General features: G+C 42.7%; 3 protein-coding genes across 3 annotated transcripts; all 3 read right to left on the bottom strand.

Moving 5' to 3' along the window:
* Positions 1 to 4884: 4884 nt before the first annotated feature.
* On the bottom strand, positions 4885 to 5818 carry LOC126668383 (cytochrome c oxidase subunit 1-like; the record flags this gene model as incomplete). Its single annotated transcript, XM_050361589.2, has 1 exon — positions 4885 to 5818. A coding segment is annotated over one exon (894 nt), but the record flags the coding sequence as incomplete, so codon positions are not given.
* On the bottom strand, positions 5791 to 7761 carry LOC126668381 (intron-encoded DNA endonuclease aI4-like). The gene has a single exon (XM_050361586.2). The coding sequence runs from the start codon at positions 7386 to 7388 to the stop codon at positions 5829 to 5831; it is 1560 nt and encodes a 519-aa protein (XP_050217543.1). The 5' UTR covers positions 7389 to 7761; the 3' UTR covers positions 5791 to 5828.
* Positions 7762 to 11003: 3242 nt separating this feature from the next.
* On the bottom strand, positions 11004 to 11946 carry LOC126668384 (ATP synthase subunit a-like). The gene is made up of 2 exons (XM_050361590.1): positions 11901 to 11946; positions 11004 to 11833 (listed from the first exon to the last, which is right to left on the bottom strand). The coding sequence occupies exons 1-2, from the start codon at positions 11944 to 11946 to the stop codon at positions 11004 to 11006; spliced, it is 876 nt and encodes a 291-aa protein (XP_050217547.1).
* Positions 11947 to 13831: the final 1885 nt, after the last annotated feature.

A 13831-nucleotide genomic window follows, 5' to 3' on the forward strand; every position in this document is an offset into this window, starting at 1 on the left:
CTTAATAAAATAGGATTCCCGGGCGATTGAATATGACTCTCAATTCCTTCTTAAAAGGAAATGGGATCCTCTTCTTTATATTCTATTAAAGCACCAAAGGAAAGAAAGGGCACGTATTTTACTCGGGTACGAAACAAACTACGCTATTCCTCCTATCTCATAAGAGTGAAAACAAATCGAATACTGTTCCTAAACTATACCCATGAGTCATTCTTTCCCTAAAGAGATTGGATAAAAGTAAGACAGATAAGAATTATGTCTTACTATATGATTTAACGAAAAGAGGTTTATAGTAAGTGTGCCGCTAATTGGCATATCTCTTTGTTGTCGATTAGAGACCTTCCTTGCCTTCATACTGAACCTTGTCTTAGCTAGCTGTCGACGAGGTTCCTTTAGGAACAAATGGAACTCAAACTGAAAGTCCAACTGCCACTGGCAAGAAGGAAAGAAAAGAAAGAGTTATTCGTAATGACAAGGGGTTTTCTTTTTCAATTTTAAGAAGTATTGATCCTGGAGAGGTACGAAGGTACTTAGTGAAACTTACGAAGGTCTTTTTTATTTTCCTATCCTATTTCAAACAAAAGAAGCAAAGAAGGAAAATCTTCGTAAAGGCAGCAAGAGGTGTCGCCTTCGAATTGAGTAGTGAGTCTTCTTTCTACTCGACTTTTGTAATCGAAACTCTAATCGAAAGTAGACTTAAGCCTCACCCTTTATGTATGTGAATTTTCCGATTCTAGTTCTAAATACTGGACTGATCTTTCTTCGCTTCAAAGAGGGTCTATTTCTTTAGATAAAGATAGACAGGAACTAAGTAATAAGAACCAAAAAGCTTACTCCCATTTCTTTCTACTTTACTCTATCTATGAAGGCTATGAAGGAATTCATTCATAGAATGATTTTTGATTGCACTACTTGTTGAAAACAACCGTACGGGATAGACCCGGTGGAGGAGATTGTACCAAAGGAGCTTTCTTTCTATGATGCTGTTACTCCCCACAACCAGAGAATAAGAAAAGTTTTAGTTAAGAAAGTAGCTTTCCAGCCGTTGGGAGCTCTATGAATCCTGCATGCATTTCCATTCCGTACGCCTACAAGCCGTTTAGAGTCTTGAGGTAAGCCTCCCCTTTTAAGGAAAATGATAGGAAAACCTGTGCTTCGAAGGTGATAACCAGAAGTCGCAGAGTCGGTTTTCGCTGATCCGCTGTTATATCTAGCCTTTTTCGGAGGATATATTCTATTAAGAATTAAGACCCAAAGAGTCGTTGGCCGAACAGGAAGAGGATTTTTAGTTACCTACACATGCTTAGGGGGAAGATTTGAGATGGGTTTGAATTGCACAAGGAATCGATTGAAGACTGAGCGAGTAGCAAAGCAGTTGCAAGCAAGTAGGAGTCCCAAACTTAGACTAACATAGTAACTGCTATTAATATTAACTCACCCCTTTGGAACTCAATTCCTTAATTGTACTATTCAACAAAGTTCCCGAGGCTTATCCGAAGGAAAAAACGGTTCCTCATCCCTCTCCAATCCTCTCCAAACCGGTCCGATCTGGATCTCTCAAATCTCTCCTCTCCTTTCAGTCGAGCTCCATTCCATCGACCCGAGTGGCTACGCTCCTACTCGTAGTTAGAAATCGGATGCTGCCCTCTTAAAGAGGAGGATTAGCCTGCAGCCTATTCTTTCAAAGCGGATTCTATACTAGCAGATTATGTAACACCGTCTATTGCAACAAGACCATCAACCGCGGATACGACAAGGGTAGCACCGCTTACTTAAGTACCGGAATCACTAGCAATGGCTATTCAAGCACTGGCTAAGAACTCACCAGATGGAGGAACGGAAGAAGTGAAGGCATATCTTCAAAGTCCCACAGCTTATATAAGACATCTTCTTGTTAGAGGAAGGGGCTGCAAGCGGTGACTCGACTGAAAGGAGCGCAGCGAAACGGGATTCCTTATAGAACGATTACCTGATAACTCCTCTATGTAACCATCAGGGTCAAAGTCCCAAGAGGCCGAGCCACTCTTTGTTTAAACTCCTCAGCTCTTCGCTGCACTCCACTTTATGAACAACCCTTGGGGGAAGCCCTTTCAGTGAGGTAAAGAAGAAGATGGGCAAGCGATTCTCCTACAATTGCATTGATCAGTTGGATGAGAGTGAGATAAGCAAGGAAGCCGTATTCCTCCATACTTGACTTGTGCTGCCCGGGGGAGGAGGTGGAAGACGGACCGAGACGGATCCTGGTGGTCAAAACCTCTTTTTCCTGTAGAGGAGAAAGAGAAAGGACGGACAATCGGCGAGAAAGTAAGTTCATCGATCATTTCTCTTACACAGCATCCCCTACAATCAAGCTCCTATCCATCTGATTCGGTCTCTATACGTATCCCTCTTTTCGTGCTATATTCTAGTAAGGATCTCATGGTTGCTAGTTTCAAGTCTCGGGTGAAAGTTTCTGGTTTGCTTACTTCTTATTTAGGAGTTCCTTGCTTTTAGCTTTCTCCCTTGGCATTACTCAAATCACAACTAGACAGTGCACGGGGCACAACCCTTAAAACCTAATAAATAAATTACCTTGTGGTACCTTCTTTCACTACCCCTCACTTCAATAGTTCCCCGAGGGATATCAATAAAAGGTATCAGGGATATGGCTTATTATTGAATGTGTTCAACAAACTCCTTCACGTCGAAAACATCTCTTTAAAATCGGTTACTTGCTTCACCGGCAAAGCTGCTAATCTTCATATACTGGAGTGTGGTGGTATAAGAGTTCTGTTCCTTGCCTACTCTTGCACACAAAGAAGAAGCACTGGCTGAAAGTGGTACATTCACTCCTTTTCACTCTTAGCATAACCCCTTGAAAGAGTTCCCGCACTGAGGGATGGGAGAGATGGTCTCTCTGTTCCATCAAAAGTGGCTACTAGAAGGGAGATCCGTTCTGCAACAATTGGTCGGAATCCAATCCTTACAGCTAAGGCTTACTCCTTTCTATACCTATAAAAAAGTCTATCAATGCTATAAAGGCTACTACCGCTACTAATACTAAAGCTATTGAAATTAGAGCACTATTTCTGCAAGAGTCTCTTTGCTCCTATTCCTATTATTCCTACTCCAAATAAAGAGGATCTTGATAGAAAGTGGTGCAGGATTTAATATTTGTACATTGAGTACAGCCAGGCAATTTCATTTTGACCCTTCCTCCTTTGCTCCTCACTACAGTTGTTCATGCATAAAACGCCGATAGCATTCCTCTGTGCTATAGTTTCAAAAAAGTCGATAGGGAACTTTTTTAAGGGTAGTTAAATAACTAGGAGTATAGCATGTAAATTATAGTAAGCTATTTCATTGTACATTGCTGTATAGGGTTACTTCCATATATAAAGAGATTTTGATTATATTGAGGAGGGTTTTGAATCCATTTCATATAGTAAGACTACGCTCCTGCTAGTGGTTGACGAAAGCTTTCCCTACTCTAGATAGTTTAGGAATCCTAGAGAATAGTGTGAGTTTAGGAAAGACGAAGACCTTCTTATTCTATATAAAAGTGAAGAGAATTACTAGAGAATAAGAAGACTATAATAGTCATTATAACGAGGAAGCCTGTGGGCTGTAAGCCTAGAAGATTAAGCCCAGCCTGGGGAATAGAATGATAAGAAGCGCGTATGTCTTTCCTCGCTGGGATAAGAGAGCCTCTAGCTCGAGGGAGTCTCCCTTTTGTGGATTCTTTCCCAGTTCTCTCTTTGATATCTTAATCTCTTATCGGGATGGCATAGATAGCAACCAAGGATGAGCAGTGAGAGCGGATGAGGATAGGGAATCTCCGAAGGAGAAGAGGAAAAAGGCTTTCTTAGTCTCCCTTCTCAGCTGCAGGGGAAAAGGGTCCGAAGGCGCGGAACACTTTTTATATGTTTGTTATCTCATCTATATCCTAAGATATGATTGTAGCAATGCTGCGGCTAAGTCTGGGCTGAGGGGACAAAGATGCTTGACCTGTAGGTGGTAAAGTTAGGGATAACCACTTCCTAGGGTAATAAGGCAGTGATTAGATTATAGGTAAGTGTTTCAAAGCTGTGGTTATAGAGAAGTCTAAGTAAGTGCTTCCATTCGAATCAGTCTATTTAGTGAATTGTCTATGCCTACTACTGATCTAAGAGCAGCTTCCATCATAGGTTTTATTATCGTATAATAAGAAGAATTCAATGAGATTGGATAGTCACTGAAGGAAGGATAACTTACTATCCATTCTTCCTAATCTTTTCATATTTGACTCCTCTTGGACATAAGAGTGAAACAGTCTACAGGTATAAGAGCACCGTCTATTGCTAAGACTTGTTATTCAAGAGCGCATACAGGGCTACGAGTGAATGCCTAGCTTTGTCCTATCATATGAAATATACGGAACCGGTTGAAGGTGCTCTCTTCTCTACTCCTAGACATAGGATAGAGGCTCACTCTGAATCCAAAGTATCCTCTGCATCTTCTGTCTTGTCTCTTGGTTTCAGGGAGTCTGTGAGTAAGAGTTCTCCCCCGAAAAGTGGCTTTCTAGGAGGGAAGTGGGCTTCATTCAATGGAATGCTTTGTTGGTTCAGCTCAAGGGGTCAGGTTTTTCGGTTTAGTGTGGAGGGGGGCGCTCTTTGTTGACCTTTCAGGGGACATGTTAGAATGTGAAGCTGGCAATACGTGCTTGAGTCGATGATCAATCCGCCGTTCCATCCTTCTATAGATGGTGATCAGACTTGTTAAGATCTAGAATCATCTGTGAATCCCCACTTTGATTGACCTTGACCGGTCATTGCTGGAAAAGAGGGCCCTAGCCTCGTCGGCCCTCCAATTCTCAACCCCGACCTACACAAGTGGTTTTAGAACCCACATTTTTAAAATTTCTGTTAGGTTCTTAGTAGCAGTCAGTCGGCGACCTTTTTTTCTTTTACTTCACATAGCTTTTCGTCTCCTTGATAGCTGGAAGTTCTCCAAAAGTATGAAAAGCTGGAGGACTTTGTACCATCCATTCCAGTGTGGTTGAATTCTGTTCAACAGCCCAAGGACTTGGAGCACATCTTTTGTTATTTCCACTGCTTGAAGTGATTGTTACGACCACGAAGAAACGACGAATCCCAACTACGGATATATAAGAGCCAAAACTGCTAAGGGCATTCCATCCAGCGTAAGCATCTGGATAATCTGGAATGCGACGTGGCATACCCGAAAGCCCTAAGAAATGCATGGGAAAGAAGGTCAGATTAACCCCGAAAAAAGTGATCCAAAAATGGATTTGACCTAAAGTTTCAGGGTATGTCCGACCAAAGATTTTACCCACCCAATAGTGAAATCCTGCAAATAAAGCAAAAACGGCTCCCATAGAAAGTACATAATGGAAATGTGCAACCACATAATAAGTATCATGTAGAGCAATGTCTAGCCCAGAATTTGCCGGGACTATTCCAGTGAGTCCTCCTATGGTGAAGAAAAAGATGAACCCTAAAGCAAATAACATGGGTGTTTTGTATTGTATCGAACCCCCCCACATGGTAGTGATCCAACTAAAGATTTTGATTCCAGTAGGGACAGCTATGATCATGGTAGCTGCGGTGAAGTAGGCACGGGTATCAACGTCTAAGCCCACAGTAAACATATGATGAGCCCAAACAAGAAATCCAAGAACACCTATACTGATCATGGCATAAACCATGCCTAGATACCCGAAAACCGGTTTTCCCGAAAAAGTCGAAACGATATGACTTATGATACCGGATCCAGGCAAAATTAGGATGTAAACTTCAGGGTGCTTCTCTCTTCTACTAATATAAGCGGATGAATAGAAGAAAGGTGGACTATATCATCAACTTATTCCATTTGTCTAGGAAAGCTAGCCATGCTTTATGGTGAATACTGTCAGGTTTAAATGCTTTGAGATCGTAAAGACTGTAATATTCCTCAATAAGGAAGAATCGTCGTGATTTATGACTTCGGAAAGTACTTGATTTAAAGTAATCTAGCATCATGATAACATCTTTTCGACTTTGTACAGACCATTGATAGTAACCATTTTGACTACTATCAAAGTAGATATTTCCTCCAAATACTACCTTATAAGACTCTACATCTTGTAGAAGTTTATTAGTTACTCGAATACTTAGTTGAGGTAGTCGATTCTTCATAGCGATACCAATGGTACCATCAGCATCAAAGAATCCTGCAAACCAATTTGATTGAGCATCTAGTGTAATAGGTAGAATTACAGGGATATCCAGTACTTGACAGACACGATGTAGTTGAAGGAGTCGTGCTGAATGTCGAATATGACCATTAATACAATTCATTAGTTTAATCATACCAAGTTGATTATGTAGTCGATAACGATAAGCTTTAGCACCTGATCGCATTTTAATACTTCCACCAAGCATATGTTGGATATATCGTAGTAGTGATAGATCTTCAAGTCCCATAGTAATTTCAAGAGAAGTCTTTCCTTGTTTACTAACTTGAATACTTCCATCACCATCGATAATTCCAGCTAGCCACTCACAGAAGGATTTAGGATAAGTTGTTGCGCATGTAGTCTCTGAGGTTCCTACTAGACTGCTTTTATGTCGTTGGTTACCTGCTGATTGTGTCTTAGATACTCCATTTTGACTACATCGGGGTTTTACTAGAAAACCACTTATGAACATAGTAGGAGTACCATTAAGCAGACAGTCCCAGCATATAGCGCAATGCGTATTCAGATTTTCATCTGAAAAGGGCCATTTAAAACCGAAGAACCAAAAGAGATGCTGGTATAATATGGGGTCTCCCCCTCCAGCGGTATCAAAAAAGGTTGTATTAAAGTTTCGATCGGTTAATAACATGGTAATTGCCCCTGCCAGTACCGGAAGTGATAATAAAAGTGGGAATGCTGTCACTAGAACGGACCACACAAATAGGGGTGATCTATGCATAGTCATTCCAGGTCCACGCATGTTGGAGATAGTTGTTATAAAATTGATAGAACCTAAAATGGATGAAACACCAGATAGATGAAGACTAGAAATTGCTGAATCAACTGCTCCTCCAGAATGGCTGGTAATACCACTTAAGGGCGGATAGACCGTCCACCCAGTGCCGCTACCCACTTCCACTAAGGCTGAGCTTAATAGGAGTAAGAGACTTGGTGGCAACAACCAGAATGAAATATTATTTAATCGTGGAAATGCCATGTCAGGTGCACCTATCAGAATCGGAACAGACCAATTACCAGATCCACCTATCATCGCCGGCATAACCATAAAAAAGATCATTAAAAAAGCGTGAGCCGTTATTAAAACATTATAAAGTTGATGATTCCCACCAAGAATTTGATCGTCGGGTCGTGCTAATTCCATACGAATCAGTACTGAGAAGCATGTGCCCATCACTCCAGCAATGACACCGAAGATGAAATATAGAGTCCCTATATCCTTGTGGTTAGTGGAAAACAGCCATCGGACCAGATTTTTCGTAAAATTGAGATTATTTCGTTTCCTTCCTTATCAGAGAGGGGCCCGGGGGCTTCTTTATTGAAAAAGAGGGAGTGATGGAGGAAGGAAGAATGGAAAAGGGGGGTCCGGAAAGCCCTCACTTTATTGATGATTTGGATCCCCCTTTCCTCTCACCCCCCCCCGTTCTGGTTCAGGAAAGGGTCAACGCAAGATCTTACTTCAAAGCAATCTCTGGAGTTTTCCCTTATCCGAACGGGTCTTGCAAGAAAATAGGATTTCATATTGAGCTCCAAATATACGCTATTGGGATAGGACGGCTCCTACTAGCTCTCCCCCCTAAGAACCGCACATGCGAGTTCCCCCGCATACGGCTCAAGTGGCGAAGGCCCTTTCCTTCGCGCTTGGTAAGCGCTTCGCTGTAGCCAAGCTTACTGCTAGCCTATCGGCTAGAGCCAAGCTTCGACCGCGACTGCTCGTCGCTTCTGGCCGCCTTATTCCGTCACCCGGTCAGCACCGGAAAAAATCTCTTTCTTCCTCGCGGCCGGGCCGGCTTGGAAGCAAGATATATGTCGCCTATCTCACCCCCTTTCTCTAATAAGAAGGTAAGCTTCCAAAGCTCCAACCTTAGGCTGGGTGAGCCTTCGCTTTTTGGATCATCTTCTGCCCAATGCGGTACCCTCCCGTTTTTTGGTTCCCATTGTGTTTACCTTGTTTACAGGTCGACCCAATGGCAGCAAGAAAAGGCGATCTTGTGATATACTCCGGTGACTCTTTCCTACCGAGGAACGCAAACTCCCATCGTGTCCCAGATCACATTCCGTGTATCGAAAAGGGAAGCCTACTCATCCATCAGCTTTTCTCGTAGATCGGTGTGGTTTTACAAAGCGTCTAAGCACAGTTCACTCGCGTTGATCAATCAAGAGCTTTGCCGCCACTCCTTAAGGTTACTTGTTGTATCATACACTTCTTGCATTCTTTCCCACGCTTCATACCCCCCTCTTTCTTCTTAAGGTAAGGTAAAGGGCCAGACATGGTGGGGTAGGAGCATCCTGTCGGCAATCTTTTTGGCTTGACCAAGAAGTCTTATGTCCTCCGAGTCGCACGGCGTTTTAACCGAAAGAACTTCTTGCGCAATTCATGCGTTTCTGTTTTTATGACCTCTTAATTTCCATTTCAAATTGTTCTCTGGACTTTTTCTCAATATGAGGTGATCGTAACACAGTATATAAGACTCGTGATTCAGGCAATCCAATCTTCCGTGTGTAAGGTGGAAGCCCCAAAAAAAGGTTTTCCAAAAATGGGTGATCAAAAGATCGAATCACTATGCCTATCTTGGTGGTCTTTCTTTTAAGCTGACTCCTCTTCCTGTTCTATTAATCAGAAGCATCCAGCAGCGCCACGCCAGGACCCAGACGGGGCTTCTGCGACACCCCCTTGCTACTAGATGCGCAACTGCACATCCTTCAGCCCTAGTGACACAGACAAAATCCCCATTTCAAAAGCCTGGGATCCTGTCCCTTGGACGACTTTAGTAATGGGAGAATGGCAACCGAGCCCTGCAGTGGTAGAACCCGGTTCACCAGGCGTACTACTTTCCAACCTTCTGTGGACCTTGCCTCTTTCTCTTATTATATGATATGCAATTTCCGTACCCTTTGAAAGAGGTCAATATCCATAGTATGAGGTTCAACCATTTGCTGAGCCCCGCGTAACCTCTCCTTTCAGTCGAGCGTATTCTATAACCTCTCTCTGCTGTTTCGCCTCCCGCTTGCTCGAGGATCTCAGGTAGTATCCCCGAAGCTAGAGCGCATCCTAAATATAGGCATGGGAGAAGCATGTTTCCCGCCCCCCATGAGTGGTCAATTGCTCGACCCCCTGCTTCGCGAGCTGCCACCTCTCAATTCCCAGTCTACCTTTTTTCTCAACAAGAACACCCTTCCCTCCTCTTTCAGGTGACTTCAGAAGTCTTCTGTCTAGCTTCGCTAACCTTTTATGCTGTGACAACAAGATTTCATTATGTAGCTTCTCCGTTCCCAGGAGCTTGAAGTAAGTCCTCGGGGATGTTGCTTTTATAATCCCAGCTCTTGCAAACGTACTTGTACTGGGATATTCTAAAGGCTGTATTGACTTTACACCACCTACAAGCTTCGGAAGGTGGAGATTGCTTTTAGGAAGTGTCAAAGATGTCACGATCTTCTTGCTTGGGGTTGGGACTTTACACTCGGGGCTTTTGCGGCTACTGTCGGGGTTTTGGGTTTGACCTATGTTTGCTTTAACGACCATTTTTAGTTGGTTAGCTATTTGCTTTATCATTTGGATATTAGGTTGTATCCCGTCTCTCTCTTTGAGAGACTCGACACTCGTGTTTTTCGTTCAAACCATGCGGAAAGATTTTGTTGTCTGCTAAGCGAAAATAAATGGGATCGGATGAATTGGGGAAGTCAGAGTTGGGATCTGACATCGTTCTATTCCCTTCATTTTTCTTTATCTTTTAGAAGGTTCCCACCCTCTCCCTCTGGGTATGTCCTTCTCCTCCGGCGCACTATGCTATCCTTTTCTACGTCATTCTTTCCGCTTTTTGGGGGAGGTCGGTCTCCCAACTCTTTGCACTAAGTTCCTTCTCTTACTCACCCCCGGCACACTTGTTATATCTCCTTCCTAACTCAAGCTCGCCTGACTTCCAAAAAAGAACCTATTCGTTATAAGAAAGAGAAAGATCGCCGCGCTTACGCCTTTTCCTATTTCCCCAGGCACCAAGACTGCTTATTCTGCATCGGTGCCAAAGCACCCCTTTTTTTTCGCCTATTTTGACTGATATAGATAAGTTAATGTCTCATCGCAGCTCTAGTTCCATTTTGACTCTGAGAATGGCCCAGCAGATCTCACGAATTCAATTACATGAGATGCTATATATGCAACTATATATGCAATATGAATAATAAATAAGATTCGGAAATCGAAGTTACCATATTAACCGGGGAGGCGGGTCTCCCTTTCTGTCGAAGTTTTGGTTCCTCAAACAACAGGATTCGCTGGTAGCTGAATTATAAAAAAAGGCTAACGAAGGGATATACAGAAAGTAAAGCTTGCAGAACTTCCATAACGAAGCCCCGACCTTACGCATCACAGCTTACGGATTCCCTATTTGTGATTTATAGAAGTTGTTGCGAGAAAGTGCTAGTTGTCAGCCAGCTCCTTTCATTCCGTCTCCTTAGCATTTGTTGATGAGCCAGAAGAGGACTCCACTATTCCACCAGGATCACGTCTCACCCTCTGTCTAGCTCTATCAGGACCGGCCCGTAGCCAATCACCGTACTGATATGATACTCCGCTTACTCCCCATCTTCCTTCGCACGAAGCAGTAACGCACAATCCTTTTCATTGTGACCAAGCTTGCCGCAGAAATAGCAGAAACAAGGTAAACGTTCATATTTGAAACGAACCCAAACAGGATGAAGACCAGAGAAAGAAATCCTCATCGCTCTCCGTAACGGCTTTTACAAAAAAACCCGAATAAGCAGGAACCGTCCCCATCCAAATGCACCTTCGTCAATATAAATCTCCTCGCTTTTGTTCAATTATAAAAAAATAACCACTTTGATGGAGATTTGTAGCATCATTCAAGTAAATACAGATTGAGATCGTAGAAACATGAGCTTGTAATATAGCTACATCTAATTCCAGACCGGTTAATGCAAGAACTATAAATAAAGGACCAGGATCCCCTATGAAATATAAAAGATCATTCATACATATCATAGTCCAAGCGAACCCACTTAAAATCTTTACTGAACTATGACCGGCCATCATATTAGCAAATAAACGTATTCCTGAGCTTAATGCGTGAAAACAATGAGGGATTAGCTCAAGGAGTACTAAAAAGGGTGCTAACGGCAGTGGAACTCCTGCGGGTAATGAGAAGCTTAAAAAATGAAGCCCATTTTTTTGAAATCCCACTATAGTAATGCCAATAAAAATAGAAAATGAGAGACCCAAAGTAATGAGAAAATGACTTGTAACTGTGAAGCTATAAGGTATCATACCCTGGGGATTACGAAATAACGAAAAAGTAAAAGTGACCGAGATGCGAGGGAAAAACTTTTGTTTAACATTTCCGGAAAGACCCCCTATTTGTTCGTTTACCGGGTTCGGCACGAAATCATAAATAAGCTCTACCAAGGATTGCCAAGCATTTGGTACTGAGTTTCCTCCTCCCTTTTTAGTAACAAAATGAACCAGAAGTAGGACCAAACTTAGAGTTAGTAGCATAAACAAAGATGGATTTGTGAATGAGAAATACAAGTTTCCTATATTCATAGGAATCAATGGGAGAATGGCAAATTGCTCTAGTGGGCTGTTGGGCGTAATCGTAAGAAACACTTTTCATTTCTTCCCTGTAGTTCTGCTTCTTGCTCTAAAAATTTAGAAAGACTTGTCGGAAATCACCGGTTGGGTTGGTCCAACCAAGAAAAACATGGGAGTCTTTGGGCATCAGATTCCTTTTCTTCTCTTACGATCTTTCTAGTTGGATGAAAAGAGCGCTCCTAAATGAAGCCTTTTCTCTTGAGAAGGTGAAACGTCGGGAAGAGTCACTTCTTGCCTCAGTCAAGGAGAGGGGGATAGCCAGTCCGTCATCCGAGATGTAGCGTATTAATCTCGGGGAGAGATGGGGGATGCCAGGATAGAGCGGCAAGATAAGGCTGGACCAGAGGGCTGGCCTGGAAGAAGGAGAGGTTCACAGGGGGTAGGCCAGAGCCCGTAAGGAAGTTCGGAGTAGGCCGATTCATGTTAGCAATCCCTTACTTAAGAAAATACGTAAAGATCAATTCAACCACACACCCCCCGGATTTTTTGACTAGTCCCGCTATTCCACCACTAAGAGAGCGTTTAAGAGGCAACAGCTCGCCGAACCTAAAGGCCAGAAGCATATTGCACGTGAATCAATAGACGAAGTAGATAGACCAGAATCGGATGTGTGAGTTCCAAAAGAGGATTTTTCCACTTCTTTTTAAAAACGAAAGAGCTCTTTTTTATGCAATAGGTCAGTTAAGAGTTCATTCTTTTACTTCTAGTATGAGTGTGCCAAGCCAGGCAAGCAAGCCAAGCAAGGAAGGCAGTTCGTGGCAAGTCAGGTATTTGACTTTATTTAATAAAAAAAATTTATATTATATAAAAAATATACTTAGGAACTTCGCGTCATTTCACTCCATCTAACCAAAGACCTTCATTCATATCTAAGCGAGAAAAGGATTGTCTTTTTATGTGCATCCCCGGAAAGGCCTTTCTTAACTTATCCTTCGCGGTCTATCTCGAAGCGTCTATAGTTATCTGATGGTTATTCAATCTAGAATCTCATTGAAGTGTTTACACCCTCCAGGTATGATAATAGACCGATTAGCTGCAGGCTGGTCACAACCCACAGCTTGTACCAAGGAGTCTGCACCGGAGAAACCACCAAGCAAGTAACCTCCATTAATTGAAAGTGAGGTTGACTCAAGTCTAGGTAACCTAAAATCAACACCCTTCACGGCCACCATGTCATAAATCTTCCATAAAAGACCGAAGCCAATTTTTATCCTTCTTAACAATCTTCCATGAAGAATTTACTTCAGGAACAGAGAAGAACTGCTCGATGCCAACATCTGGAGACAAGGCGGTAGTATAGTACCAATAACAGTACCTTAGCCAGCTCTTCATCCATGCTCGGAGAGAAGACCACTCAAGAAAATCTTTCATTCCAGTCTGAACAAACAGTTCATCAGGAATGAGTTTTGGTCTCATTCCCTTGCGAAGATGATCCATTCCGCGCAAGTATGGATGAAGAGGTCTTCCCCTTATAAGCCAAAGCTCAAAAGGAAGAAGGCTCTTATCCCACATAGCCCGAACCTTCTCATTGTGAAGAGAACGGGTGTGATTGAGTCTACTAAGAGTACTCAATCCGGCACGGCACCTCCTATCCTACAAAGGGGTGAAACCCTAATGACAGTATATGTTATGTGGACTGCAAACAGACCACAAGGGGGATTTGAATTAAAAAGATTCTTGATTGATAAATTACTAACATCCTTACTCAATCTCCAGACTCGAAACCTCTTAGCAAACTCTACTGAACTAGTAGTAGATATGAGGGACTTTTGATAACTAATTGAGACCCCCAACCTACTTAAGTTAAGGCTGAAGAATAAGACTGAGCTACGGCCTCATCGGCAATGAAAATAACATCACCGAGTACCGCGTACCTATGAAAAAGCTCTCCAGGTCGGACTTGTTTTGTTCTGCCGCCCACCAATTAAATGGTGACAGAGGGCAAACAGAGGCCAGGAGGCGTGGTATCCTAAAGGTTGTCCATCCACGAAACATATTTGATTATCCGTTTC

This window comes from Mercurialis annua, linkage group LG2, assembly GCF_937616625.2.
Source record: "Mercurialis annua linkage group LG2, ddMerAnnu1.2, whole genome shotgun sequence".
Lineage (NCBI taxonomy): Eukaryota > Viridiplantae > Streptophyta > Magnoliopsida > Malpighiales > Euphorbiaceae > Mercurialis > Mercurialis annua.